At 39.8% G+C, this 26,900-nt stretch overlaps 2 protein-coding genes across 3 annotated transcripts in view; both read left to right on the forward strand.

The window, feature by feature from the left end:
• Positions 1 to 6,439, forward strand: part of LOC102312956 (pentraxin fusion protein-like) — a 27,774-nt gene extending 21,335 nt beyond the window's left edge. The window contains exons 6-7 of the mRNA XM_042228210.1: positions 5,469 to 5,647; positions 5,753 to 6,439. The gene's annotated coding sequence lies outside the window, so the exon portion shown is untranslated. The remainder of the gene's footprint in view (positions 1 to 5,468; positions 5,648 to 5,752) is intronic.
• A 202-nt stretch (positions 6,440 to 6,641) lies between these two features.
• syt5a (synaptotagmin Va) lies at positions 6,642 to 18,147 on the forward strand. Of its 2 annotated transcripts, XM_005941782.2 has the most exons (10): positions 6,642 to 6,772; positions 11,315 to 11,469; positions 11,698 to 11,712; positions 12,169 to 12,350; positions 13,802 to 13,888; positions 13,966 to 14,133; positions 14,219 to 14,386; positions 14,491 to 14,608; positions 14,698 to 14,831; positions 16,736 to 18,147. In XM_005941782.2, the coding sequence occupies exons 2-10, from the start codon at positions 11,322 to 11,324 to the stop codon at positions 16,943 to 16,945; spliced, it is 1,230 nt and encodes a 409-aa protein (XP_005941844.1). In that variant the 5' UTR covers positions 6,642 to 6,772; positions 11,315 to 11,321; the 3' UTR covers positions 16,946 to 18,147. The 2 variants fall into 2 exon arrangements, with proteins under 2 accessions (XP_005941844.1, XP_005941845.1); XM_005941783.2 differs by lacking the exon at positions 11,698 to 11,712.
• Positions 18,148 to 26,900: the final 8,753 nt, after the last annotated feature.

Genomic DNA, 26,900 nt, shown 5'->3' on the forward strand with positions numbered 1-26,900 from the left:
ATAATTAAATAATTGTAATTGTTGTTATACAAATGTGCAAACATCAATCATAATTAGTGATCAATGTGAGTTTTATCATTGACATTTCTTTAATTTCTTTATATTTCTGACAAATTTGCAAAATATGAAAAAGAATTTTAGTATTTTTTCAAAATAAGACGTTTCTAATGGACTTCAAACCTCTGAGCTGTAGTGTAGATTGCAATGATAGTTCTCTATTATAGAAGATGATATAGAAGTATGAGGACAGGGAGACACTGTTAAAACGTTATGAGCTGTCTTGCTGCAGAGAAAGTGGAGTCTGTCATCCTTGAAATGCTCCCTAGATAGGCAGCTGGCAGGATTGAACGATGCTCTGCCTCTGTGGTCAAGTACAGACATCCATGAGCCACTGATGAGCGTGACAGGTCAGGAAGCATGCATAAAGTCAGACACCTATGAGCCAGTAATAGGAGAAAATGAGCACGCAATAAAGTGGACTTGTTAGGCAGAGTTTGACATCAGAGTGAAAACACTTCATCTTGATTTTTGATGATAGACACAACAAAAAAATCCTGATCAGATACAGACACATGTACACAAAACACACGACTGCTCAAAAGTTTGTGGTCAGATTGAAACATTCTTGTTTTAATAATAAATTTACATTTGCTTTAACGTAATATTACATGAAGTTTATCAGTAATGTTTTCACAGATGTGTTTTTAATCAATCATTTATGGTAAATCACTCATGATGTGTTAGGAAATGTCTGCACAGTTATACATGGGCCCATTTTTAGTACCAATCACTCCTGCATGGACAGATCACATGGTTATAAACCAGGTGCAAATTTGATTTAATGCGATTATAAACCAAAAATGGGATGATCCATCACAAACCTCACAAATGTACTGCTGTTAATCTGCACAATGATTTTGGTTTGTGCTGATGTCTTTGGAAAACGTTGTCCTGACTGAAAAGATGGAATTTAACAGGATAAAGTAACATCTGGTAACAATGTACCACTGAAACACAAGATAACATTGTTGAAAATGGTCCTCTGTAGCTGTCATGGTCCCCGAGCCCTCTTTTCTTGCATTCCTTTGTTCAAGTTCAAGGTTCTTTATTTGTCACATGCATAGTTATACAAGTATAACACACAGTGAAATGTAGCCTGACACGCTCCTCGACATGTGCAAAAATTGGGGGGGGGGGGGGGGGGAAGAACAACACACACATATATACATACACACATACATACACAACATATATATATACACACACACACACACACAACACACACACACATACACACACACATATACACACACACACATACACATATATATATATACATATACACACATACACACACATATACACATAACATACATATATACATATACATACATACATATACATACATATACACATATACATACATATACACATATACATACATATACATACATATACACATATATATACATATACATAATATATACACATATATATACATATACATACATATACACATATACATACATATACATACATACACATATACATACATATACACATACATATACACATATACATACATATACACATACATATACACATACATACATATACACATACATATATGCAATATACTACACATACATATCATATACATATATAACATACATATAATACATACATATACATATACATACATATACATATCATATACACATATACATACATATACACATACATATACATTCATATACATACATATCACATACATATACATACATACATATCACACATACTACATATACATACATATACATATATACATATACACATACATATACATATACATACATATACACATATATATACATATACATACATATACACATATACATATACATACATATACACATATACATACATATACATACATATAACGTATACATACATATACACATATATACATACATATACAACATATATCATATACACATACATATACATATATAGTACATGCATACATAGTATATATATACATATATATACACATATACATATATATACACATATACACATATATATACATATACATATATACATACATATATACATACACATATATACACATATATATATATATATACACACTATATACACATATATATATATATACAGTATACATATATATACACATATATACATATACATATATATACACATATATACATATATATATACACTATATACATACATATATACATATACATACATATACATATATATACACAATACAATATATCAATACATATACATATACATATACACTATATATACATATACATATACATACTACATATATTATACACATATATATACATATACATATACATATAATATATACATATACATATATATACACATATATACATATATATACATACATAATATACATATAATATACATATATATACATATATATACATATACATATATACTATATACATATATACATACATATAATATACATATAAACATATACATATATACATATACATGTATATACATATATGTATATATATGTATATATATATATATATATATATATAGTATATACACTTGGGTGAATGTGCAGTAGTAGCAGCAAGCAGGTGAATTCTGTACATTAATATGAATAGACATCTGACTATTTTACAGGATAGACAATATAAACATATTTAAAATTAAAGGAATTGAAATGTACATTGTGCCTTGGTTTAGTGTCTGGAAGAGTCCTGTCTCAGTCAATTATAGATGATGTGAGAGGGCGGGTGTGTGTGTTTAGGGCACGGATGGCTTGGGGATAGAAGCTCCTCTTGAGTCTCTCTGTCCTTGCCCGGAAGATGCGGAACCTTCTACCAGATTGCAGAAGTTGGAACAGTTTGTTGCCAGGATGGGACGGGTCCTTCAGTATCTGCGCTGCTCTAGTCCGGCATCTCCTGGTGTAGGTGTCCTGAAGCGGGGGGAGAGCAATCCTGCAGCAGCGTTCTGCTGTACGGATCACTCTCTGGAGAGCTTTTTGGTCCTTCACACAGCTGTTCCCAAACCACGATGTCATGTTCTGTGTGAGGATGCTCTCCACAGCGCCTGTATAGAAAATCCTGAGGATCTTTGGAGAGACCCTGAACTTCCTCAGTTGTCGTAGGTGATACAGGCGCTGCCTAGCCTTTTTGGTCTGGACCTGAATGTGGGCAGCCCATGTCAGGTCTGAGGAGATGTGGACACCAAGATACTTGAAGGACTGCACCCTCTCCACTGGAGCTCCATTGATGATAATGGGCTTGTAGTCTCTGTGCTGACCCCTTCTGAAGTCCACCACCAGCTCCTTGGTCTTGCTGACGTTCAGCTGGAGGTGGTTGTCCTGGCACCACGATGCCAGATTCTTCACTTCATCCATGTAGGCCGCCTCATCGTTGTTGGAGATGGCACCCAACACCACTGTGTCGTCAGCAAACTTCACAATGGTGTTGGAGCCATGGGTGGCCACACAGTCTGAAGTGTAGAGGGAGTAGAGCAGTGGCGAGAGGACACATCCCTGAGGTGCTCCTGTGTTGATGGTGATGCTGTTGGAGAAGCACCTGCCCACCCTCACCACCTGAGTTCTGCCAGTGAGGAAGTCCAACACCCATGCACACAGACGGCTGTTAAGTCCCAGATCCCTCAGCTTTGTGAACAGTCTGCAGGGCACTATTGTGTTAAACGCTGAACTGTAATCAACAAACAGCATTCGCACATAGTTACCCTGTTTCTTGTCCACGTGGCTGAGAGTGGTGTGTAGGACGTGGGCGATGGCATCCTCTGTGGATCTGTTGGATCTGTAGGCGAACTGCAGCGGATCTGTGGTGTCTGGGATGGAGGAGGAGATGATGTTCTTCAGCAGCCTCTCAAACACCTTCATTACTACCGAGGTCAGTGCAACTGGCCGGTAATCGTTCAGGGATGAGGGTTTGCTGTTCTTGGGCACAGGGATGATGGTGGATCTTTTGAAGCATGTGGGGACCACAGACTTCGCCAGGGACTCGTTGAAGATGTAAGTGAACACACCTGCTAGCTGGTCAGCACAGCAGCGCAGCAGACGGCCGGTGATGCCGTCTGGCCCCGCCGCTTTCCTTGTGTTCACTCTCCTCAGTGCCGCTCGGACGTCATGCTCCGCGATGCTGGTCACCGGTCTCTCGCTGATGACGTCACTGTCCTCGGTAGTCAGGCGGTAGATAGCATTAGCCGCCTGGCTAACCTCGAAACGGGCGTAGAACGATTCAGCTCGTTGGTGAATGCAGAGTCGCGTTGATCGCGCAGTGTCCCTGGCTTTGTAGTCCGTAATGGTGCGTAGTCCGTGCCACATACTCCGTGTGTCGCCCTGGTGGAAGTGGGACTCCACACGTTCCCGGTACCGGCGTTTGGCATCTCTCACCGCCGCCGCACGCCGTATGAGGCCGCTTTGTAGGCGCTCATATCGCCAGTGGCGAGACCCGCGTTGTAGGAGGCGGTCCTGGCGTTTACTGCAGTGCGGATCGATCTGTCCATCCACGGTTTCTGGTTTGGGAATGTGGTGACTCTCGCAGTGGGGATAATCTCCTCCGCTAGCATATTGACGAAGCATACTGCTACTTCCGTAAACTCGTTGATGTCGACTGCGCATGCTCTGAACATGTCCCAGTCGACGTCGTTGAGTGCGTCCTGTAGCGTAGCTTCTGATTGGGCAGTCCACCGTTTTACCTCCCTCGTGGTCACGTCTTCCCTCCGTATGCTTTGTTTATACTGGGGAATGAGGAAGATGGCGTTGTGGTCAGACTTCCCAAAAGCCGGGTGTGAGACAGCTTTGTAGCCCTGCTTGTATGGCGTGTAGCAGTGATCCAAAATTCGATCCCCTCTCGTTGGACACGAGACATGCTGAGTGTTTTGGAGTTTGCATGTGTTTTGGAATTTGCAAGTGTTTTGGAGTTTGTACGTGCTTTGTCTCTAGGGGCCACCGTATCAATGAATGAACAGGACGTAATATGAATGAGATGTTGTTCATGTCCAGTTGCAATACAATGTAAAAAGAAATCTATCCAATGATTAGAAATGTGAAATGACCACAAAGAGACAGAAGTAACCACATCAAATAAAAATATCACCACAAAGCAATGCAAACAATGTACACAATGACTCAAACTGACTAGGAAAGGTTTAAAAGAAGATAGAGAACACACAAAGTTACCAACAGAGCACCACTTATCTAACCGAGGGTCACAGGAGTGCAGTTAGTTCATAATAACCCTGAACTTGGTAGGAGGAAGAAAATGGATGAATGGTTGGTTTTAGGTTTTTGGCCCCATTTAACATCATAAAGATAAATCTGCATCATATAATTGTGGAAAAAAGAGAAAAAGCTTTTAAACATCCACAGGTAACATAAACAGAAGCATTTTGTTCACTCTGTCCAACAGGTCACTAAGAGGAAATGACTGGTTCTGGATGTCTGGACATTCCATGAATTTCTTCCATTGGCCACAAAATTGGGTCCCTCGCTATTATTTGAACACCTGTGGCGGCATGGGCAGCACAGAGGACTTCCAGTGGAAGGACATCCACTGTGGGAAACAACTCAACTTCATTTGCCAATTAGGTTGGGCTTATACCACTGTAATGCATTCTGCGATTTGCTGTACACTTGTGATTCCTCACAGTATCGTGTTTCTGGGGATTAATTACTCTACTCTCCGTTCATTAGGTGCTGGGGACGACATGCAAAGAGTGTATTTCTACAGCACCAAGAAAGATAGAACCCTAGAGTAAAGGCCAACAACATATTGCAAATGCAAATTGCAATGTGTATAAGGGGGGCTCATCTCACCTTATAGGAGGCAACCTTTCTGCAAACAGCTGCAGTCGGACTTGGACTGACTGCAGTCACTCTGAGAGAGATTAGTGAAGGTTTCAAATAATTGCTGTCCAATTTATAAATGCAGACTAACTACTACAACGATTCCATCAGTTTGAATGAGGCTTTATCAGTGAGCACAACTCAACTTCAGGTTATATTCCTTTGTTACTAGGTTACTGAGTGCAAATGTAAAAGTTAACTATGAATTTCTGTTAAATGGGTTTTTCTCTCTATATAGACAGATCGGTGATTTACAATTTATTACTGTTAGTTGCCGTATTATCAGAAACATATTGCATGTAATTACCAGCTTGACCCCATTCATCTCCTCCTAGATGAGTCGACCAATCATGATGAAACTTTGCATAGACATTGTCTAGGGCTCTGTCAGTGCCAACATCTAATTGCTATATACAAATTTTTTACCCACAATTGTATATATTTGTCAGATTAGAGTGTTTGTTGCAATATAATGTATCATAGCATCATCACTATAGTGATTGTATGTTTGTATGTTTCCTCTCTGCTAGTTTAAAAAATAAAGTGTCACTGTGTTAATGAACCTTTATGAACCATTTGATTTTAATTTGATTACAAAAGTAGCTTTAAAGGTGTTTCTGTATTATATGAATGATCTTAGCAATGAAATGCAGATCACCGCTGAAAAAACACAGAACTAAACTAGGTGATTAGTTAGTAGCTGGCAGTGAGGGATACTGCAAGGATTAGTGCAGAGGGGGTGAGAGAGAGAGAGAGTCATGCACACCAGCTTCTCTTTAATCAGTGGTGGAGGATTTATGGTGGAGAACATTTGGATGCAGAAAGTAATAACAGAAAAAGACACAAGACGGACTGAGGTTACATCATGTGAGTTATGCTTTTCCTCTTTTATTTTCACTGTATCATGTTTTACTTTAGGTATATAAAGCATACAAAATATACATTTAATCAAACTGTTGACATTAATATTGTCTATACCGTAGATATAAAGTATCAAGCTTTGTATCTATTAGTGTCTTATTTCAGGTCTTATTTACAGTTAATACCTCCCTGCTTTTGTACACGTCTGTGTATTTATAAGCATATTACAGTCATGCTGTAAATTTCTTAAGATATAACCATGTAGACATTAATTTGCACCCTTCAGTTATTGAGTATCGATTGTTTTTGAGCAGTGAGAAAGTTCCCTCTTGGAAAATACATTTGATGATACATAGTGTAGGATTCCTAAGGTGGCAAAGATTAGTTTAAGTGGATTATAGGAATCTACTTCTATTTCTAGTGTCTGTGATCACGTGAAGTCACCTGCTGTATTCGCCTGTAACATCTCTGTTTGTTATGGAGGTTAAAGGTTTGCTTCTTTCCTGTCAGGGCTACTGTAAGTGCAGATGACTTTTTCCAGTAACTTTGTTTTGATAAGCTAATCTATTCCACAAAAAGGATCTGTTTTGTCATGGTTGGCAGCTATGGGCTGCTGTATTAGAGGTGAACCTTGCTTTTTTTTGTTGGTTCATTTTCCATCTACTAACAGGAAGAAGTGGGGTTTAGACATCAATAAGTCTATTTGATTAATCAATCCAAGTATTTGGTGGAGGCATGTTGGATGATCTGATGGCTCACTGAAGCTTGTATACGTCAGCTCTGTAAACTCTGAGGTGCAACATTTCAAAAATAGCTTTTGAGATGTTTCCTTGTAAATAAAATGATGAACCAGCCAGCAGGCAATAAATGCCATCCACAGAGCTGCTGTTAAAAACAGCAGTAGAGCCCCAGCTGTGAGTCACCTTGTGCTCCTTTATGAAAGACAATGCATTGGCAAGGAATATCCACAATCTGTAGTTCCTCCAACAGTGCCGATCACCAGAGTATCCAGCGCGTTTCCAGATCGATGAGGTGAAACGATGATGTTCTGAAGACAAACTACAGAAAAGTGCATCTTTGATGTTTTACAAAGTGCATTTTTAGCCTTTTGGGGGTTTTTGTATCCAAGACGTGATAATATGAACAACCCAGATACAAAATATTACCTCATTATCAAGGTGAGATGGAGATGGGTAGCAAAGGGGCTTGCAGATACAGAGCAACTTTAAGAAGACTAATGCAGCTTAAACTGCAAATCCTATATGAAAGGTTGATGTGCTGAATGGTATGCATGATTTACTCTTTAACCATAACACAAATCTGATTATTACATCATAGCTAGTAACCTGTATACGCTGAACACCTTTCTAAGCTGTCTTCCTCTTGGCAGCACTTTCACAAAGTGCAGATTTTACAGTAATGTGCAAACATTTTTGAGTTTTGAGTTTTTAATCATAGGAACAAGTTAGTGCATAAAATGAAGAACAAAGTGCTGATTCACATGTCTGCTGCATTTTGTGTCAGCTGGAATTGTCTCCTTTCCAGTTTATTCTATGCTAAAACAAGTACTCTTACTATGAATACCATTTATACAGTGTCAGTCACAATAGGGTCCTTTTACTCAGTTATACAACACTGCAATTAAAGAACATGAGAATGTGAGGCTGATGCAGAATATTAACACACTTTACTGGCTATTGTCATGTTTGACAAACTCTGGTCAGGTTTCTTTGTTTGTAACACGAGTTTTCTTAACAAAACAGGAAAAAGAAACCGTTGCTACTATTGTGTGTGGGGCATCCCTTCTCTTCAAGAGTTGGTTCACATTAATAATCTTTCAACTGAATTTCAGTCTTCTGATGTGTGATTTGGGTGGACTGTGTTTCTCCAAGCTTTAAATTCTGGACAGACACACACATTACTGACCAGGATTCTGACTTTGGGTGGAGCCCAGCTTAAAGCTGCTGTGACCCAGAAAACATGTGCAATTATCATCCAAAGGTTTTGGGGTGTTCTAAATCCCTCCAAACAGGTGGTTATTTAACACACCTTCCTGTGGCATAAACAGTAATATGATACATAGTATGATGCTTGCTATTATCCAGGATCCTCACTATACCATCTGAGGCTTATACCTACTGAGACATTTATTTGATTTAAACTAATATGTTATACGCTGATGATCCCATCCTGTAAAAACATAAAATGAAGCATTCATTTATTTGCAATTGAAATAATTTAATTGTATTTTACTTTGACTCACATGTTTTTTATATTTTTGTGTGTAAATATGTTTTAACCTCTTTTTGATGCAGTTTAGTGTTAACAGCAATGTGCGGTGTGCAAATCCATTCAAAATACACATACAGTGAATTATTCTATGTATCTATCTGCATGCACAAACACAGACACACAAACATGCTTCGGTCTCCCTCTCTAATCCTCTGCTTATACAATCAGGGGGCTGTAAGGGTCATTGTAACAAAGCTTGCCAGCTGAACCAGATCTCATTATTGAAATATGTTGCCTATGAGCCTCTCCGTGTGCAGTAGTGCATATCAGCAGGGAGACATGTATCTAAATCAGGACTAATCACAGACAGATGGAGACAACAGAGGGAGGAGGAGTGAAGGAGAAGTGGTGACAGTGTGGGCGGAGAAAGGGGAGGAACCCCGGAGAGGCAAACTGTCCTTAATTTGGTTAAGCCTGAGATTTTTGGATTACCTTTGGCAATTAATCTTGTTACAGTGCTGTGCAGCGACAGAGGGACGTGGGAGGGGCCTATGTGTGTTTAAAAGTAATTAACCTTGTGGTCTGCTATAATGTAGCTTATTTATCTGCTCAGCTACATAGGTAGGATGAGTAATATGTATTTGTATTAGGTTGTTACATTGTAGAAAATGAAACAATGTAGCCACTTTCAAAAGGACTAGAAGTTTGAGAAAATAAATCAGACCTTACTCATTCAGACTTAGTCCTCTTAGCTGTTAATGTCTGGCTGCTAGGGAAAAAAGTGTAGTCTCCAACTGGTAGGTAACTGGTTCTGGAGTTTCCTGGTTAAAAACCTTCATTTGATTGATTTGGTCGCTAACAAATTGCTGTGGTCACTGCCAGTTTGCACAGTGGGTTCTCTTAACTTTGATGTAAACATGCGCAAACTGTGACAAGTGCAAAACAAACCAGAAACATCAACTGTTTGCCTTCAAAGGAAAAGTTGCATGATTTGAAATGTCTTGGGTGAAGCAGGAAGGCACAACTTTTACCTTTTTAAGTTTCACTACAAATTGTAGGGGCCACAAAGGGACTACTTAAAAAAAATTCTCTAAATAATGAAATTAAATATCAATCAAAAATTGTCTCCTTAAACTGTTGCATAGGTAGTCTAGAATATGCTGATTGTTCTATTAATGTTGTACATGTGGAACTCTAAAAGCACCTGATTTTACTGGGTAATTCAGTTTCCTGCTATATTATTATACATTCAGAAAACGTACAGATACATTTACTTGTTATCTAGTTTGAACACAATGTATGAAATATGTGAATACCTTATCAAATATAACACAGATTAAACTACACAACAGCAGTCTATGTAAAAGGGATGAAGCTACAGTGACACTTACACACAAATGAGTTTGAATATTTCACTTACCTGATAAAACACAATGCTTTAGATTAAGCACACACTTTGAGCATGAGAATGAGGCGATGGAGAGAGGATTAAAGGGATTACAGCCAGGTCAAAGGTCAAAAAGGACAGAATGAAATGAGGGCACATTTAAATCAGAGTGAAACAGTGAGAAGAGCTATTACTTTACTGCACTTTGTAGTAATTCTGTTGCATTGTGTAGGTAAAATTAAAAAATCCAATTAATCTAAAGACTAAAATTAGTGGAGGTTTTAACCTCCCCACAATTTGTAATACTGTTCCCAAAAGCTGCCCACCATTGCTGGACATGTGTGGCTACCTGATCACAATCATTTTATCAACCATATAAATACAAATGAACTGCTCTGCACCCGGCGAGAGGCAGGGTGCACCCTGCACAGGCCACCAATCTGTTGCAGGAAACTCTAATTTAACTTTTAACAATGAATTTAATTTATTTGATTCATTTCATATCAATTTAATTTTCATATGCTTTTATATTTTTATATGTGAATGCTGATCCACAGCAAATGCCAGCTGAAAGCACATTATAAGGCTTTACAATGTAAAAAGGAAAACGACAACCAGAGAGCAAGCGCTTGATGACAGTGGAAAGGAAAAACTCCCGCAGAACCAGATTCAGGGAGGGGCATGAGGGGAAGGAGAAAAATGAAAGCATACATAGACAAATGCCCTTTAATGACAAGCAGCAGTGGTGTATCAACACACAAAGAGAAGGACTGACTGTGACTGAACATGCATCTCTTCTGGTTTTCTGTCTCCTAAATCTGCCGATTTGCAATCCTATCGTCACGCTGCTGTCTCCGTCAAGTCTTCTTTACGATCAGCTTGGATCATGTTATTTATTGTTTGTCTGCTTTCCTTTTTTTTTTTTACAGAGCAACAATGCGACTGGTCAACATGGCTGGAGTGCGGCTCCGCCGGGCAGCTGAGGAGGAGGAGAAGGAGCGGCCACCCCCTCCACCACCCGTCTCCCACCACCAGTTTAACAGCATGAAGAACAAGTTCTTTAATGAGCTCACACATCTGCCAAGTGAGCACACGGCTATCTAAACATAACGTTACAGTTTAAGCTGAAAAGAAAAAAATCACAAACTTTCATATTGTAAACTTAAGGAAAATGTTAGATGAAATTGTGCATCAGAAAGCAGATCAGGGTATCTATCTCAGTCTCTTTCATCTCATCATCCTGTCATTCATTTTTCCCATTCTGTCTTCTCTCGTTTCTTCGCCGTGTGACCTTTCTGTCCTGCTCTCCAAGATCATAAACTCAAGAGTAAGTTCATCTCACATCTCATGCTGCTGTGTTTGTCGCACAGAGTCACGTTTTTAAGGTTATTCCAACTCATCCTGGGCGGAACAGCAGACACATGAAAAAAGGCAACTGATAAAATGTTGACCCTAAAAACAAGCATTTTATAGAGTCAGTCTTTAAGTTTATTTACTCATCTACAGTATAGCTAGTTACCGTTTCTTAGAAACAGCAGTGCTTTGAGATAAATGCTCACAGTAAGAGCGCTAATAATTTGATTTAAACCAGTCAGAGGGCTGAGGACCACTAAACCTGTTGGAAGCCCAAGAAGCCATGATATTGTGACCTGATTATGTTGGATGACACATTAACATTAACACTTTAAAAGCGTTCGACTTTCTGACCTGTGCAGTGTGATCACTCTTTTCTTTTTATGCAGCACTAATCTACATTTCCCCTTCCTCTCACTCCTTTCTCCAGTGCCCATGTGGGCTGTGGGTGCCATTGTGGTTGTGGTCCTTGCTCTTGTCGGCTGCCTGGGATTCTGCATCTACAAGAAGTGCTTCAACAAGGGCAAAAAGCCCAAGAAGGCCCGCGAGAGGAAGGGAGGACGAGGACGCAGGAAGAAGGACAAGGAGGGAGAGGAGGGAGAGGAGAAAAAGGTGAGAAAAGATGAATTTCTTTTCTTCAAAAAGAAGAAAACCTGCACTACTTGGTAACTCTGCTTAGTTTGGTCTAAAATTCCCTTACTGTGGGTTGTGCAGTAGAGGGGCAACATTGAGACAACCCCCAAAACAGGAATGTTTTTACACGTGGAGGATTTTTACCCCTTATCTTTTATTAGTTTTGCATTTGGCTACAGTCAGTGTTACCGCTGGTAGCATGAGGCTACATATAATATATAACCCCTCCAGGATGCCACATTAATATATTCCACTGTCAGCGAGTTTGCTGTCTCTCAAGAGCATGGAGGAGTTTCCAGGACACAAACAGATATTCTAGGAGAGCTGGATCAGACTCTAGAGGATCTTTTATTCAGCAGGACCAGAATCTGCTTCTTTGTGGGAGGAAGAACGGGATGAAGACTTCCTGAGCTACGATATGACATCCAGCTGGAAGCTGGTGTGAATGTGTGTGACCAAACACTCAAAAACAGATTTCATGAGGGTAGCCTCAGGGCCTCTAGTGGGCCCTCTGCTTATTGTCTGGCACTGTGAACCTGATTTCTATTTGCAATAGAAGACCAGAACTGGCAGGTCCACCACGGACGTCTATGCCCCACAGATGGTCTGCAGAAGCTGTGGAGTGCATTGTGATGCCTGTAACATTATTCAGCATGACGAATTTGGTGGTGGGTCAGTGATTGTCTGAGGAAGCGTATCAATGGAGGGACACAGATCTTTACAGGCTATGCAACATTCACCCTAACTGCCACATATTATCACACATTTGCACAGCTTTTTATGCTAAGCAGCTATTAGGAACAGAAAGAAAGGGAAGCCTAAGGCCCAAGGCTAGCCTAATTTATCCTAAATGGTAGCAGAATGTAGATTTTCTTTTTTTTTTTTTTTACAATTTTGTGGCTAAGCTATCAGCTGCTGGCTGCAGTATCAAATTTAAAATGAGGAAATGAGGGTGTTATTAGGTATAATTATTATTATTGGGATGTGAATCAAGAAAGATCCATGGCTGCATACATCCTCCACCCTCTGCGTGTCAACAGATGGAGTTAGCTGCAGCTCTGGGTTTTCTATCTGATTGTAATCACTGATTAACTGTTCACAGCTGTTTGGCCTTTATCCAGGTTGAGACTAGTGATGGCTGAAATCACTGCTTAAACTGCACACAACAGCCACAGTGCACTAGGGTAAACACAAAAGGAGTCAGAACTGCCAGTACTTTGCTTTTGGGCACTGGAGAATATAGATTATTTCATCAAAGGGTTATATTTTCACACAGACTCCAAACCAGAGTATTATATTTAAATATTTACATTTAAGCCTTCCTTGTTCATTTTCTTTTCCATATTTTAGACATTTTGCAGAATCATGGTACTTTTTTGTGAACTTAAGGCATGGTGTGTTAACTTCTATCCAATTTGTGTGTCTTCCAGGAAGGAGAGGAAGGGAAGGAGGAGGAGGAGAAAGAGTCCTTTGGCAAACTTGAGTACACACTGGATTATAACTTCACTGATAATCAGGTACACACACGTTTAACCCAATAAAAGAAGGATTTTATGACCTTCATCTAACATCTGTTTCCTCCCTCCTCTTGCAGCTGATAGTTGGCATCCTCCAGGCTCAGGATCTCCCAGCCATGGACATGGGCGGCACCTCAGACCCCTACGTCAAAGTCTACATGTTGCCAGACAAGAAAAAGAAATTTGAAACCAAAGTCCAGCGCAAGAACCTCTGCCCTGTGTTTAATGAGACCTTCACCTTTAAGGTTTGAATCACACTGATGATATTATATTTTTAAATCGCTGAGCACCACCTCATCACTCAACATTGTTAATAATTTTCTTCTTCAGATACCCTACAGTGAACTGGGCGGTCAGACTTTGGTGCTGCAAGTTTTTGACTTTGACCGTTTTGGTAAACATGATGTCATCGGTGAAATCAAGATCCCCATGAACTCTATAGACCTCGGCCAGCCAATACATGAATGGCGGGATCTGGTTGGAGGAGAAAAAGAGGAGGTAAAGGTGTTTTTCCATCTCCTGGAAATATGATAAATCTAATGGTACATACCGGTTTTGGGCAAGATAACCAAATCCCTGTGTTTATTTTTTGTTCCTGACAGCAAGAGAAACTCGGTGATATCTGTATTTCCCTTCGTTATGTCCCCACTGCCGGAAAGTTAACGGTTAACATTATGGAAGCCAAGAATCTAAAGAAGATGGATGTTGGAGGACTGTCAGGTGAACACACATACTCGTACTTGTGCTTGTTCTAAAGACTCTGGAGAGCTCTGCTAACTGATTATCCTGATGTCATGTCTCTTTCTCAGATCCGTTCGTTAAGGTAGTTCTTCAACACAACGGCAAACGAATCAAAAAGAAGAAGACGTCAGTCAAGCAAAACACACTGAATCCTTACTTCAATGAGAGCTTCAGCTTCGAGATCCCGTTCTCCCAGATCCAGGTTTGTATGCATCACAGTTTGACCCCATCATATTTAGACCAGAGAGTTGCATCAATGGACAGGGCTTAAATTGTGCAACTGTTTTTCCTGTGGTTGCATTCAGCTTGTGCACTATTTTATTTTAGGAGGCCTGAAACAGAGGCTGTTAGAAATACTGCTGTGCCAGTGTTAGGCTGAAAATTCCAGCACTGTGTTTGAATGAGAAGAAACACAAACATCTGGAAAACGTGCCCCCATGTTTGCCTCTCGATTGGCTCTTGAAACTCAAAAGAATAAAGGCAACATTTTTACCTAGCTCGTATAGATTTTGTGATTTCAGCTTGTGCTTCTTGCAGAGATTTTCCTTTAGTCTTGCCCCAACTTCCTCTAATGATACTCATGCCACAGTTTTAATATGTTGTATAATTTGCAAAGTTCACATATGCCCGGTATGTTATATAGTTTTACAGCAGACTGAGCAGAGAAAACACTGAAATAATACAGGTTTAAATTTCAAATGAATTAGTTTGATTTAGCCTTCTCAGAAGACCTGTCATGGTTGGCTGTGTGGCAGGCGGGCAAGCAGGAGTGGTGGATCCAAAATGCAGGACTCAGACACAGAAGTTCAACTTAAAGCGCAGCTTTATTGCTGGAAAACCTCTTACTAACTAAACTCACCAAAAGACAAACAAAAACGCTGGTGGACTAAAACACTGAAGCACAAAACACTGAACTGGAACTGGAAACAAAACACTGGCAACACGGAGGCAAAACACACACAGCTTGTTGAGGGTACGACGCAACACTGACTCAGAGAAACACAGGGACTAAATACACTGGGAAGTAACGAGGAGAATGAGACACAGAAGGAGGGCACAGCTGGGGGAAATTAGAACTGACGAGACAAGCAAAGCAGGACACATTCACATAAGACACGGACCTACAAAGTAAAACAGGAAGGATCACACAGAGACGCGAACTTGACACAGTGGAGACAGCAACTAAGAAAAACAGAGACATAAACCATAAGGAAGAGGACTCTAAGAACCGAGAGACACAGAGGGGAACTCAAACATGCAGACACAGACTTACACAGAACAGAGGGGACACAGAGAAACATGAAGGGCAAGGGATCGAAACTAGAAACCATAGAAACTCACACCAAGTACAATAATACAAAAATCACAATGAACTAAAACGCTGGGTCAGGAGACCCAGGACCCTGACAAGACCAGTCACTACATGTATCAACCCTTTAAAGCTGGAACCATGTAATAATTTAAATATAAAAAAATAGTGTTTATCAAACCGTCTGAGAATTAAAAAGAAAAAAAGTTAAATTACAAATATTATTTCATTTAGTTTTAATTTGTATCATAATTGCAACATGGAGCATTTTTTGCAATTTGTTGCTTAAAAAGTATTTTTTTGGGGGGGGGGCAGGACGTCTCACTGATGATGATGATGCTTACACTAGGTGTTAAGAGGTTAAATTTTAAATGTTAAAGTACTACCAAAGTATTCCAGAGGGACGCGACAAGACAATGATCCAAATCTACAACAGGATGGCTGAAAAAAAAAAAAGAATGAAGGTGTTGCAATGACCAGTCAGTATCAACCTGATCGACATGCTGTGGCAGGACTTTAAGAGAGGTGTACACAAACAAAAGCCCTCAAGCTTCAGTGACTTGAAGCAAGATTGTTGAAGAGTGGGTTAAAATTTAAGTAATTATTGCTAAAGGTGAGTCTACAAGCCACTGAATCATGGATCGTACCTAGTGAGTCCTGTTAAAACTTTCTTTTTCATACCCAGTAGCTAAACCTGACCAACCATCATAACCTGAGTTTACTCAAAAGCTTTACAATAACATCACTCAACTTGGAATAAAGGTGCACACCTGACCCTCATCTGTCTCCTCACACAGAAACTTCAGGTGCTGATCACCGTATACGACTATGACAAGCTGGGCAGCAACGATCCCATCGGCAAGTGCTGGATTGGCTACGGCGCCTCAGGCGTCGGGCTGCGCCACTGGTCAGACATGCTGGCCAATCCTAGGCGTCCTGTGGCCCAGTGGCATACGCTGCTGCCCGAGGAGGAGGTGGATGCTGCTCTGAAGGCCCCCATCCGCTAAAGACGCTCACATAGTAACTTACACATGTGTACAGCATCGTGTGCATAGCAGGGTGTTTGTTTCAATAATAAACCGAACGCCTGTAGAGTTTTATAACTTAATGCATTTTTAACCATATTTCAGTTTTAAACGTAATTCCTTTTGTAACATAACTTCGGGATGTCATTGTATGACTGCGTGTTATACTGAGTGCATCCTATAGAGATGCTTACAAACATATTAACATATTAACTGCACACTTCCTCTGAATGGCTCACAAAGTATAAATTAAAGAGCCACAACACAGTTTAACCTTTTGCTTCCATAAAGCTGGAGGACTAACAAAACTGCATCATCTAAGATTTTAACTGAGCTTCAAGGCAAAACTCTCCTACTCTTTGTTATTTATTGACCGTTTTATCATTAAGCTTTATGCTGACTTATGTAGTCAAATCCTGTCTTCAGGTTAATTCTGATTGTCTTCTTTAGTATTAGTATAATTATGCAGCAGTTAACGTTGCTTTTCTGGTACTCTGCCTGGTTAATAGAGTTCTCCAAAATACTACTACATTTCCTAGAAACCCTGCTTCTCCTGCTTTTTGATTGATTTTTATGACCATCAACAGCCCAGTCTTATATTACATTAGCATGGCCACTAGCAGGTTTAAGTGCAAGGATGCTAATCTGTTAGCAGATTTCCTGCCTCAAAGTTCTGTTTAATGAAGTTTTATACAACAACATTGGGTCTAATGACTGAGGTTGAAGCGCTGAACATTATAGAATTTAGGAGAAATGTGAAATATTGCTGTTAACATTTAGTAGTTAAAAATGTGGTTTTGTTAGTTTCTTACAGTACAAATAGACCAAATAGCAAAAACTAGCCTACCGAGCCTGTGGCTGTCAGTTCTCGTTGTTGTATCGTCCCAGAGGAGCTCTGAGCTCATGTGTGAATCTTCTTCTCAAATTTCTATTCCTTATTTTGTCCCATGAATTTATCTTCATGGCTCCTGTTTTCAACACAACCTAAAACTTTTCAATGAAAGTGATGAAATTTGTTGTATCTAGTGTTCCATGTTTTACTTCTTATTTATCTTTCTCTTTGTGGTTCCTTCTCTGTTTGTGTGTATAAACTGTACAAAGAACTGTATAAAGAAAGATGTTTTCATTTTCATTGCATATAATGTGACTGTAAATAAATAGCTGAATAAATGTTTCCAAACAATGACAAATGTATTTATTTACTATGTGTCAGATTGGAAAATGTAACATATAATACTGCACATTAGAGGTTTTACTGAACTTAAAATTACCAGCACTGAAAGTGGAGTCTATTTCTCTGCCCAATCTGTATGGTGTGTGTGTGTGTGTGTGTGTGTTGATTCAATGAGGCGAGTGAAAGACTGGATTAACACTGTGTCCTTTTTAGTCCTTGCCTCACACAATGAGCCAAACATGTGAGGGAGGCGTTAGAGAGAGGCACAGGCTGTCACAGGAAAGGAAAATGCACCCTCCATCGCCCATACAAGACAACCCTTCACACCAAGGAGTATTAACCTGACACATTTTATTGTAAACCATGTCTTAGTCTTTTTTTATTTATTTATTTTTTTTACATCGCCCATAATCAGTGTGTTAACTCATTTTGAAAATCAGTGGATGTGCTGGTACTGATGCAGGGACATTAACTGAATGTGTAAGTTTAATTAAATTCAGACCAACACTGTTGGACATTTACCAATTCTAGTTAACTGCAGACGGACAGATGGATGTCTCAACATGCCATAAACTTGCAGGTCCTTCGGCCAGATGGGCAGCAACAAAAAACATTTTGAGGTTTTGAGGAAGAATCCAAAAGAAAATTTGTGTTTGTTTGAATTTGAAAAAGTATTCATTAAACTTTAATTCTTTTTCTTTTACCCTTAACAGACAGTAAAATGATAATGAGAAAAGTTACAATATTTAGGATCAGTTTTTAAATGCGGATGCTTATTACAAAGTTGGATCTGATGTGTGTAAAAACTGTTACATTCTAATGTTAATAGAGCAGGTGGGGTCATATCCTGCTGCACATACTGCTTGGTTTGGTTTACATGTGTTAGGTTTACTATTCAGTGGGTTTAGGGACCAAATCTATATGGTTAGGTTTACAAAAAAATGAAGTTTGGGTTTATTCTCGCGGAATTAGAGATAAGAGTACTGCATGCGTCACAGCAGTGGTCCCCAACCCGGCCCGGTCGTTTGGTACCGGGCAGCGAGAGTTGAGGCTCGGGTGTGAAATTAATGGTTTTTCAATTCAATTCAATTCAATTCAATTTTGTCTATATAGCGCCAAATCACAACAACAGTTGCCTCAAGGTGCTTCATATTGTACAGCAGATCGTACAATAATAGATGCAGAGAAAAACCCAACAATCATATGACCCCCTATGAGCAAGCACTTTGGCGACAGTGGGAAGGAAAAACTCCCTTTTAACAGGAAGAAACCTCCAGCAGAACCAGGCTCAGGGAGGGGCGGGGCCATCTGCTGCGACCGGTTGGGGTGAGAGAAGGAAGACAGGATAAAGACATGCTGTGGAAGAGAGACAGAGGTTAATAACAGATATGATTCAATGCAGAGAGGTCTGTTAATACATAGTGAGTGAGAAAGGTGACTGGAAAGGAAAAACTCAATGCATCATGGGAATCCCCCGGCAGCCTACGTCTATTGCAGCATAACTAAGGGAGGATTCAGGGTCACCTGGTCCAGCCCTAACTATATGCTTTAGCAAAAAGGAAAGTTTGAAGCCTAATCTTAAAGTAGAGATAGTGTCTGTCTCCGAATCCAAACTGGAAGCTGGTTCCACAGAAGAGGGGCCTGAAAACTGAAGGCTCTGCCTCCCATTCTACTTTTAAATACTCTAGGAACAACAAGTAGGCCTGCAGAGCGAGAGCGAAGTGCTCTAATAGGGTGATATGGTACTACAAGGTCATTAAGATAAGATGGGGCCTGATTATTTAAGACCTTGTATGTGAGGAGCAGGATTTTGAATTCAATTCTGGATTTAACAGGAAGCCAATGAAGGGAAGCCAAAACAGGAGAAATATGCTCTCTCTTTCTAGTCCCTGTCAGGACTCTTGCTGCAGCATTTTGGATTAGCTGAAGGCTTTTCAGTGAGTTTTTTGGACATCCTGATAATAATGAATTACAGTGTCCAGCCTGGAAGTAATAAATGCATGAACTAGTTTTTCAGCGTCACTCTGAGACAGGATATTTCTAACTTTAGAGATGTTGACAAATGGAAGAACGCAGTCTTACATATTTGTTTAATATGTGCGTTGAAGGACATGTCCTGGTCAAACGTGGTTTTTATGGTTTGTATCGGTTTTTAGCGGGGGTTTAACCGTTTTTATCATTAACTCAGTTTCCCTGGGTCTTTTCCCATGTGTTATGAATAAATCTTTTTTTTTGTTTTATACTGGTTTTATATTGTTGTATTTATCCGCGACACCTTAAAGGCCGGTCAGTGAAAACATTATCGGACATAAACTGGTCCATGGCGCAAAAAAGGTTGGGCACCGCTGCATTACAGGACATGTGCTAAAGGATAAACTGCAGGTATCTGTAACAGATAACAGCAGAAACATTGGCTAAACAGAAGTATTCAACAGAGCACATAAAATGTTGTAAGTCACCAGAACATATATTTTACTATCACTTATTAGCTATAGAATAATAAAACAATATATAACTGATAAATATATTGATTTTAAAAAGTTATACAATCGACTAAATACGTTTAAATGAAAAACTGCCGTGCAGTCCTCTGCTTCCATGGCAGTGCAGTGCCACTATAGTTCCCCTGAGGGAGCATGTTGCTTTGCTTTGATTTTAGACTGCTTCTGAAATCGCTGCAATCATTGCAACTCAAAAGCCGGATCAACCAGATATGGTGCAACTCTACAAAGTCACATTCCAAACTGACCTGTGACACATGCCAGTTGGATTTGTACTGATAATTGCTGGGCCAATTACACTACAGTGCACAAGTGTCTTTATGCCTGTTTTCCTTCAGGCTCTTTCCAAGAAAAACATTTATAATGTCTAGGTGACAGTGTTCTGCCATTTTCCCACAGCAGCACCTCTAATGAACACACGATTTAGTTGCAGCTTGTATCAAACAGAATCCCCAGTCAACAGTGAATTATACTTATTTTATGTTAGCTTAAATATATATAAAAAAATGTAATAATCGTTCATGTTATGATGCGTTTGTACCTGCTGTTGCTTGTCCTTTCAGGTTGTGCAATGCTGTGTTCTGGGTTTCTTGTTAGTTTTATAGGCAGCTCAGATAAAGGCTTGTCATGTGAAACACTAATTATGATAAAGCTTCAAACATTACTAACTGTTGGGAAATATTTCAGTATGGAAAACATGTTGATTTTTGCAGAAGTGTTGTGTCTTCCTTCTTTGAGACATGCCACATTGCTCTACCCTGTGCCGCACAGACTGACTCTTCCACCTCTAACGCTGTGGTGTAACCCTGAACACGACCCTGAATCCTAATCTTACAATCATGCTTCTTTTGTATGTAGTTTTTGTTCCCTTTGAATATTTTCTCTCAAGTGTTGTCAAGGGGATTAAAAAAAATAAAAACGGTAAATTATTAAGCATTGTATGCCAAAAGGTAAGTTTGATGTTAACTCTCTGGTGGCTGGTTCTTCAGCTGCTGCTATTTTGCACAGTGTGCACCAACTACTTACCTCCGTCCAGGAGGTTATGTTTTTGTTAACGTTTGCATGTGTGCATGTGATGACGACTGTGTTTAGACTGTTCCTTCCCATAGCTTCCCAAGTGTGGCGTGTTCTGTCAGTGTCTACAAAGTATCATATAACGATCTAAAATTAACTGATGTGAAGGTCAAACTGATAATAATGCCACTGTGATGGACCAACCAGTAAAGCAAAATTAGACACAGATTAAAGTCCATAAAAAGTTTTTATTTAACCCAAAAATCAAACTTTAAATTATACAAAAAAATCTTAATTCTGGGCCCATAAAAGAGGTCAAAGTAACAGAGCTCTACTCAAAAGCTGGCAACAAACAAACTGACCCACTTAAATGAGACCAAAGGGAAACTTAAACTGCAGGAATGTCTTAAAGACATAAAGACCTGGATGGCCGCTAACTTTCTGCTTCTTAATTCAGATAAACTGAGGTTATTGTACTCGGCCCTGAAAAGCCTAGAAATATGGTATCTAACCAGATTCTTACTCTGGATGGCATTACCTTGGCCTCCAGTAACCTGTGAGGAACCTTGGAGTCATTTTTGACCAGGACATGTCCTTCAACGCACATATTAAACAAATATGTAAGACTGCTTTCTTCCATTTGTGCAACATCTCTAAAGTTAGAAATATCCTGTCTCAGAGTGACGCTGAAAAACTAGTTCATGCATTTATTACTTCCAGGCTGGACGACTGTAATTCATTATTATCAGGATGTCCTAAAAACTCCCTGAAAAGCCTTCAGCTGATCCAAAATGCTGCAGCAAGAGTCCTGACAGGGACTAGAAAGAGAGAGCAGATTTCTCCTGTTTTGGCTTCCTGTTAAATCCAGAATTCAAAATCCTGCTCCTCACATACAAGGTCTTAAATAATCAGGCCCCATCTTATCTTAATGACCTTGTAGTACCATATCACCCTATTAGAGCACTTCGCTCTCGCTCTGCAGGCCTACTTGTTGTTCCTAGAGTATTTAAAAGTAGAATGGGAGGCAGAGCCTTCAGTTTTCAGGCCCCTCTTCTGTGGAACCAGCTTCCAGTTTGGATTCAGGAGACAGACACTATCTCTACTTTCAAGATTAGGCTTCAAACTTTCCTTTTTGCTAAAGCATATAGTTAGGGCTGGACCAGGTGACCCTGAATCCTCCCTTAGTTATGCTGCAATAGACGTAGGCTGCCGGGGATTCCCATGATGCATTGAGTTTTTCCTTTCCAGTCACCTTTCTCACTCACTATGTGTTAATAGACCTCTCTGCATTGAATCATATCTGTTATTAACCTCTGTCTCTCTTCCACAGCATGTCTTTATCCTCGACTTTAGACTTGACTTGAAAAACTGTTTTAAGACTTGGGACTTGAACCTGTTTACTTGAAAAGACTTGATATTTTACCAAAAATCTATAATTTAACACACATATTATATAAAAATTATGCACCATTAATTAAATTCATTCATTCTTACCACTCTGTACGTATGTGTGTGTGAACTGTAGCACAGCCAATCAAATCAACAAGATTAAAAAAAACAAAACAAATAAAAAACTGCTCAGGCCGAAAATGCTGCCAAGCCTTCTTTTGGGTGCATAAATTATGAAGCAGTCAACAGAAAACGAAATGCAACATGCAAAAAACATGCAAGATGAGAATCACAGACGGAGAAAGAACACCATCCAACTGAAGTTGAATTTGAAGTTGCATAAAAAATGGTAGGTGGTGCTTCTCTTTTGCTACGATGAGATAGCATCATCTTACTAGCAAATGTTGCTACGTTGATGATACTATTTGACTTTAATGTGTATGATATTTGTGTCATGCTATTTTAAACCCGGTCCTACAAGCGCATCCAAGAATAACATGCAGATTGTTATGTCAGTCTGTCGGTGGATGGTGAGCAAAAAAAATCGAAACTCAGGGAACACACAACACACACTCTGTCACTCAGACATGGACAGATACAAACTCATACGTGCACAAACGGACTAGGTGAGAGGGAGAGGACATGCTAATCACGCTGCACTAAATATACTGCAATGGTTTGTTTTGTACTGTGGAAATCGCAGCACTTTTTGTCTGAACAGGAAGTTCTGCTTTTGTGTTTTTCATTGAATGTTTATTCTGTGAATTGAGCTGTATCTTATAGAGGTGCAATTTCAGAATTACTTTGTGTATATTTTGTAAGTTCACTTATTTCATCATGTGTTGAAATAAACACAGACCATGTGTTTTTTTAAAAACACATGGTCTGTTATTTACATTTAACATGTCATTGCAACATTCTTTTTTCTTTTTTTAAAGACTTGAAATTCAAAGTTTCAGACTTGTGACTAAACTTTTACACCAGTGACTTGAGACTTGACTCGTGTCTCAGTGTCTTGCAAAACAATGACTTGGTCCCACCTCTGCTTCTCTCACCCCAACCAGTCGCAGCAGATGGCCCCGCCCCTCCCTGAGCCTGGTTCTGCCGGAGGCTTCTTCCTGTTAAAAGGGAGTTTTTCCTTCCCACTGTCGCCAAAGTGCTTGCTCAAAGGTGGTCATATGATTGTTGGGTTTTTCTCTGTATCTATTATTGTAGGGTCTACCTTACAATACAAAGCACCTTGAGGCGACTGTTGTTGTGATTTGGCGCTGTATAAATAAAATTGAACTGAATCGAATTAGTGTAGTGTTATAAGTCTCGATTGTAGCACTGTGACATTTGGTAGATATTACCCAATATGTGTGGCTGTTTAAAACGGTTTCTTACTGCCTTTGTTTGTATTGACAGAATATAGGCATGATATACAAACAGCATATAAGGAATGATGAATGAAGAGTATGTCACGGTCCTGGGTCATGTGACCAAGTTTCTTGATGTTTTGTTATTCTTTTCAGTCCAGTTTCATTTCAGTTTATCTAGTTACATTCTGTCAAGCCTAGAATCTAAACATCATGATATGGTCAATTATTTTATCGTTAAACCAGTGCTTAAAATTCTGATGCTTTTGCTTGTATTGGCAGAATGTAGGAAATGATACTACTATATGGGGTTTCTAAATATCACATTATAATTTGCATCCAAAGTAACACTGGACCTCTGACCAGGTCTGCCTTTCTTTCAAGTTGCCCCCAAACGTGTTATGAATATGCTTACATCTCTGCCTGTTAACAGGATTCTTTGCTAATGCTATAATCCTCAAAAATCCTTGGTGGTCCCTTTTGTTGCACATACGTGGTTTGCAACAGGTGTGTCAAATACTAACATTCTTGTGTTGTTGCCACCGAAGTTATGTACTCTGTCTCACAAGTTGATAAGGCAACAGCTGGCTGCTTCTTTGTTCTCCATGATACTAAGGTATCATTCATTCAGACTTACTGAACCATGTAGTACTCCTCCTATCAGTCACCTCTGCAGCCAAGCCTGAGTCACCGTGAGCTTGTATTCCCAGATCCTTGTTACTTTTCCTGTACCACAATGTTTTGTCTCCTGATTGTTTTTACGGTAATGTTCCAAAGTTGCTTCTTTGAATTGCTGCCATAGCTTACTTAAAACAAAACTCAAATCTGGTTGCATGCAAGAGGACAAGTACATAAGGCTGCCTACTGCCTCTCTGTACATCTTGGCATTCTTCATTTTCAGCATCATCATTGTAGTTCAACTGTTCATAAGGAGTTGATCTTGGTTTACAGTCTCTCCTGCATTTTACTTACATATCTTCTGTTTGCTCAAAATCAACACTGAGAAAATGCTTGAGTTTACCCATATCTTTCATTTTGAACCTTGCAGTTAGCATTCCCTTCACAGTTTTTAAAACACTTTCATCACTGGCTACAATAAGAATATCATCACCTCATAGGATGAGGATCACTTTGTCTTTTCTTGCTTTCCTTGAGTAAACACAATGATCTGCAGGACTCTGCAGGAAACTGTTTTCTATCAAACAGTCATGTCATGTCCTGTTCCAGCAAACTTGTTCACTGCTTACTTTCTTCAGAGAAACCAATTCAGTAAGGCTGATAATTCTTGGTTTACCTTTTCCAGTATAATAGTCTCTTAATATTTTCATTGTCTTGCAGCCATCAGCAGCAGCTTCTCTCATCAAAAGTGATTAACTCTGTATAGGCCTGGGCATTCTTATCTTTATCGTCCTCGTCTTCACCATTACTATTCCACGTTGTGTCTTTCGACCTTGTACTCTAAGACAGCGGTTCCCAACCCCCGGGCCACGGACCGGTCCGTGAGTCGTTTGGTACCGAGAGTTAAAGCTCGGGTGTGAGATTAATGTTTTCAGGGTTTTTATCGTTAACTCAGTTAACTATTTTGAAAGGATTATTTGCACGTTACCATAGCAACCAGAGAGCATTAAGGGGCAGAGAGGAGGATGTTACTGTCTGTGTTGTTGATGCATTTCAGGAGGACGCTGCTAATAAAGTTACACGATTACACAGTGAATTTGCATTTATTATTATATTTACAAAGTTCCACATTTTTTGTCTTGGTTGTATCATTTTATTTTGTTGTATTTATCCGCGAACCTTACCATGTTGTCTGACATTAAACTGGTCCATGGCGCAAAAAAAGTTGGGGACCGCTGGTCTAAGATGTGCTAAGAATATTGTCGCCCACAGTTCATAATTCTTCTCATGTCCATCAAAAATTTGTAAGGTTGAATAAACAGACCGTCCATTGGATCCTGTTTAGTGTGCCCACCCCCAAGGCCCTATATATAAGTGTTGTGAGAGTGTAAGTAAAGTGGATGTGTAGGTTGTGGAATAAAATTGAGGCACAGGTGGCCAGGAGCGGACAGAGGAGGAATGCCTCCCCTGCACCTCAGTGACACACCTGTACCTCAAGGCCCTGCATGTGTGGTGGTATGATGGAGCGGAAAGAAGGAGGCAGTTGGGAATGGGGAGGGAAGGATGGGGGGGCAAAGTACCTCCTCCCTTGAGCCAGCTCCCCTGCTGACCCCGGTAGGCAGCCCCGTTCCCTGGAATCCACCAAGGGCAGGGGGCCCGGCGACCCGGTGGCCCACCCAACCCCACTGCAGAGGAAAATTACACCCGCCCCAACATTCCATCAACTCCCAGACTCCATGAGATAATAGACAGCCAGGTTGAGTTCATCCTCCACCTCTGCTAGAGCCCTCTTCCACTTGCAGAGTGAACTCCTGGAGAGCAGAGAGCCCTGCAAAGGATGGTAACAAAGTTACCAAAACTTAGCATTTTGTGACTTACTTTAG

This window comes from Haplochromis burtoni, unplaced genomic scaffold, assembly GCF_018398535.1.
Source record: "Haplochromis burtoni strain Fernald_Lab_line unplaced genomic scaffold, NCSU_Asbu1 Contig_312, whole genome shotgun sequence".
NCBI lineage: Eukaryota > Metazoa > Chordata > Actinopteri > Cichliformes > Cichlidae > Haplochromis > Haplochromis burtoni.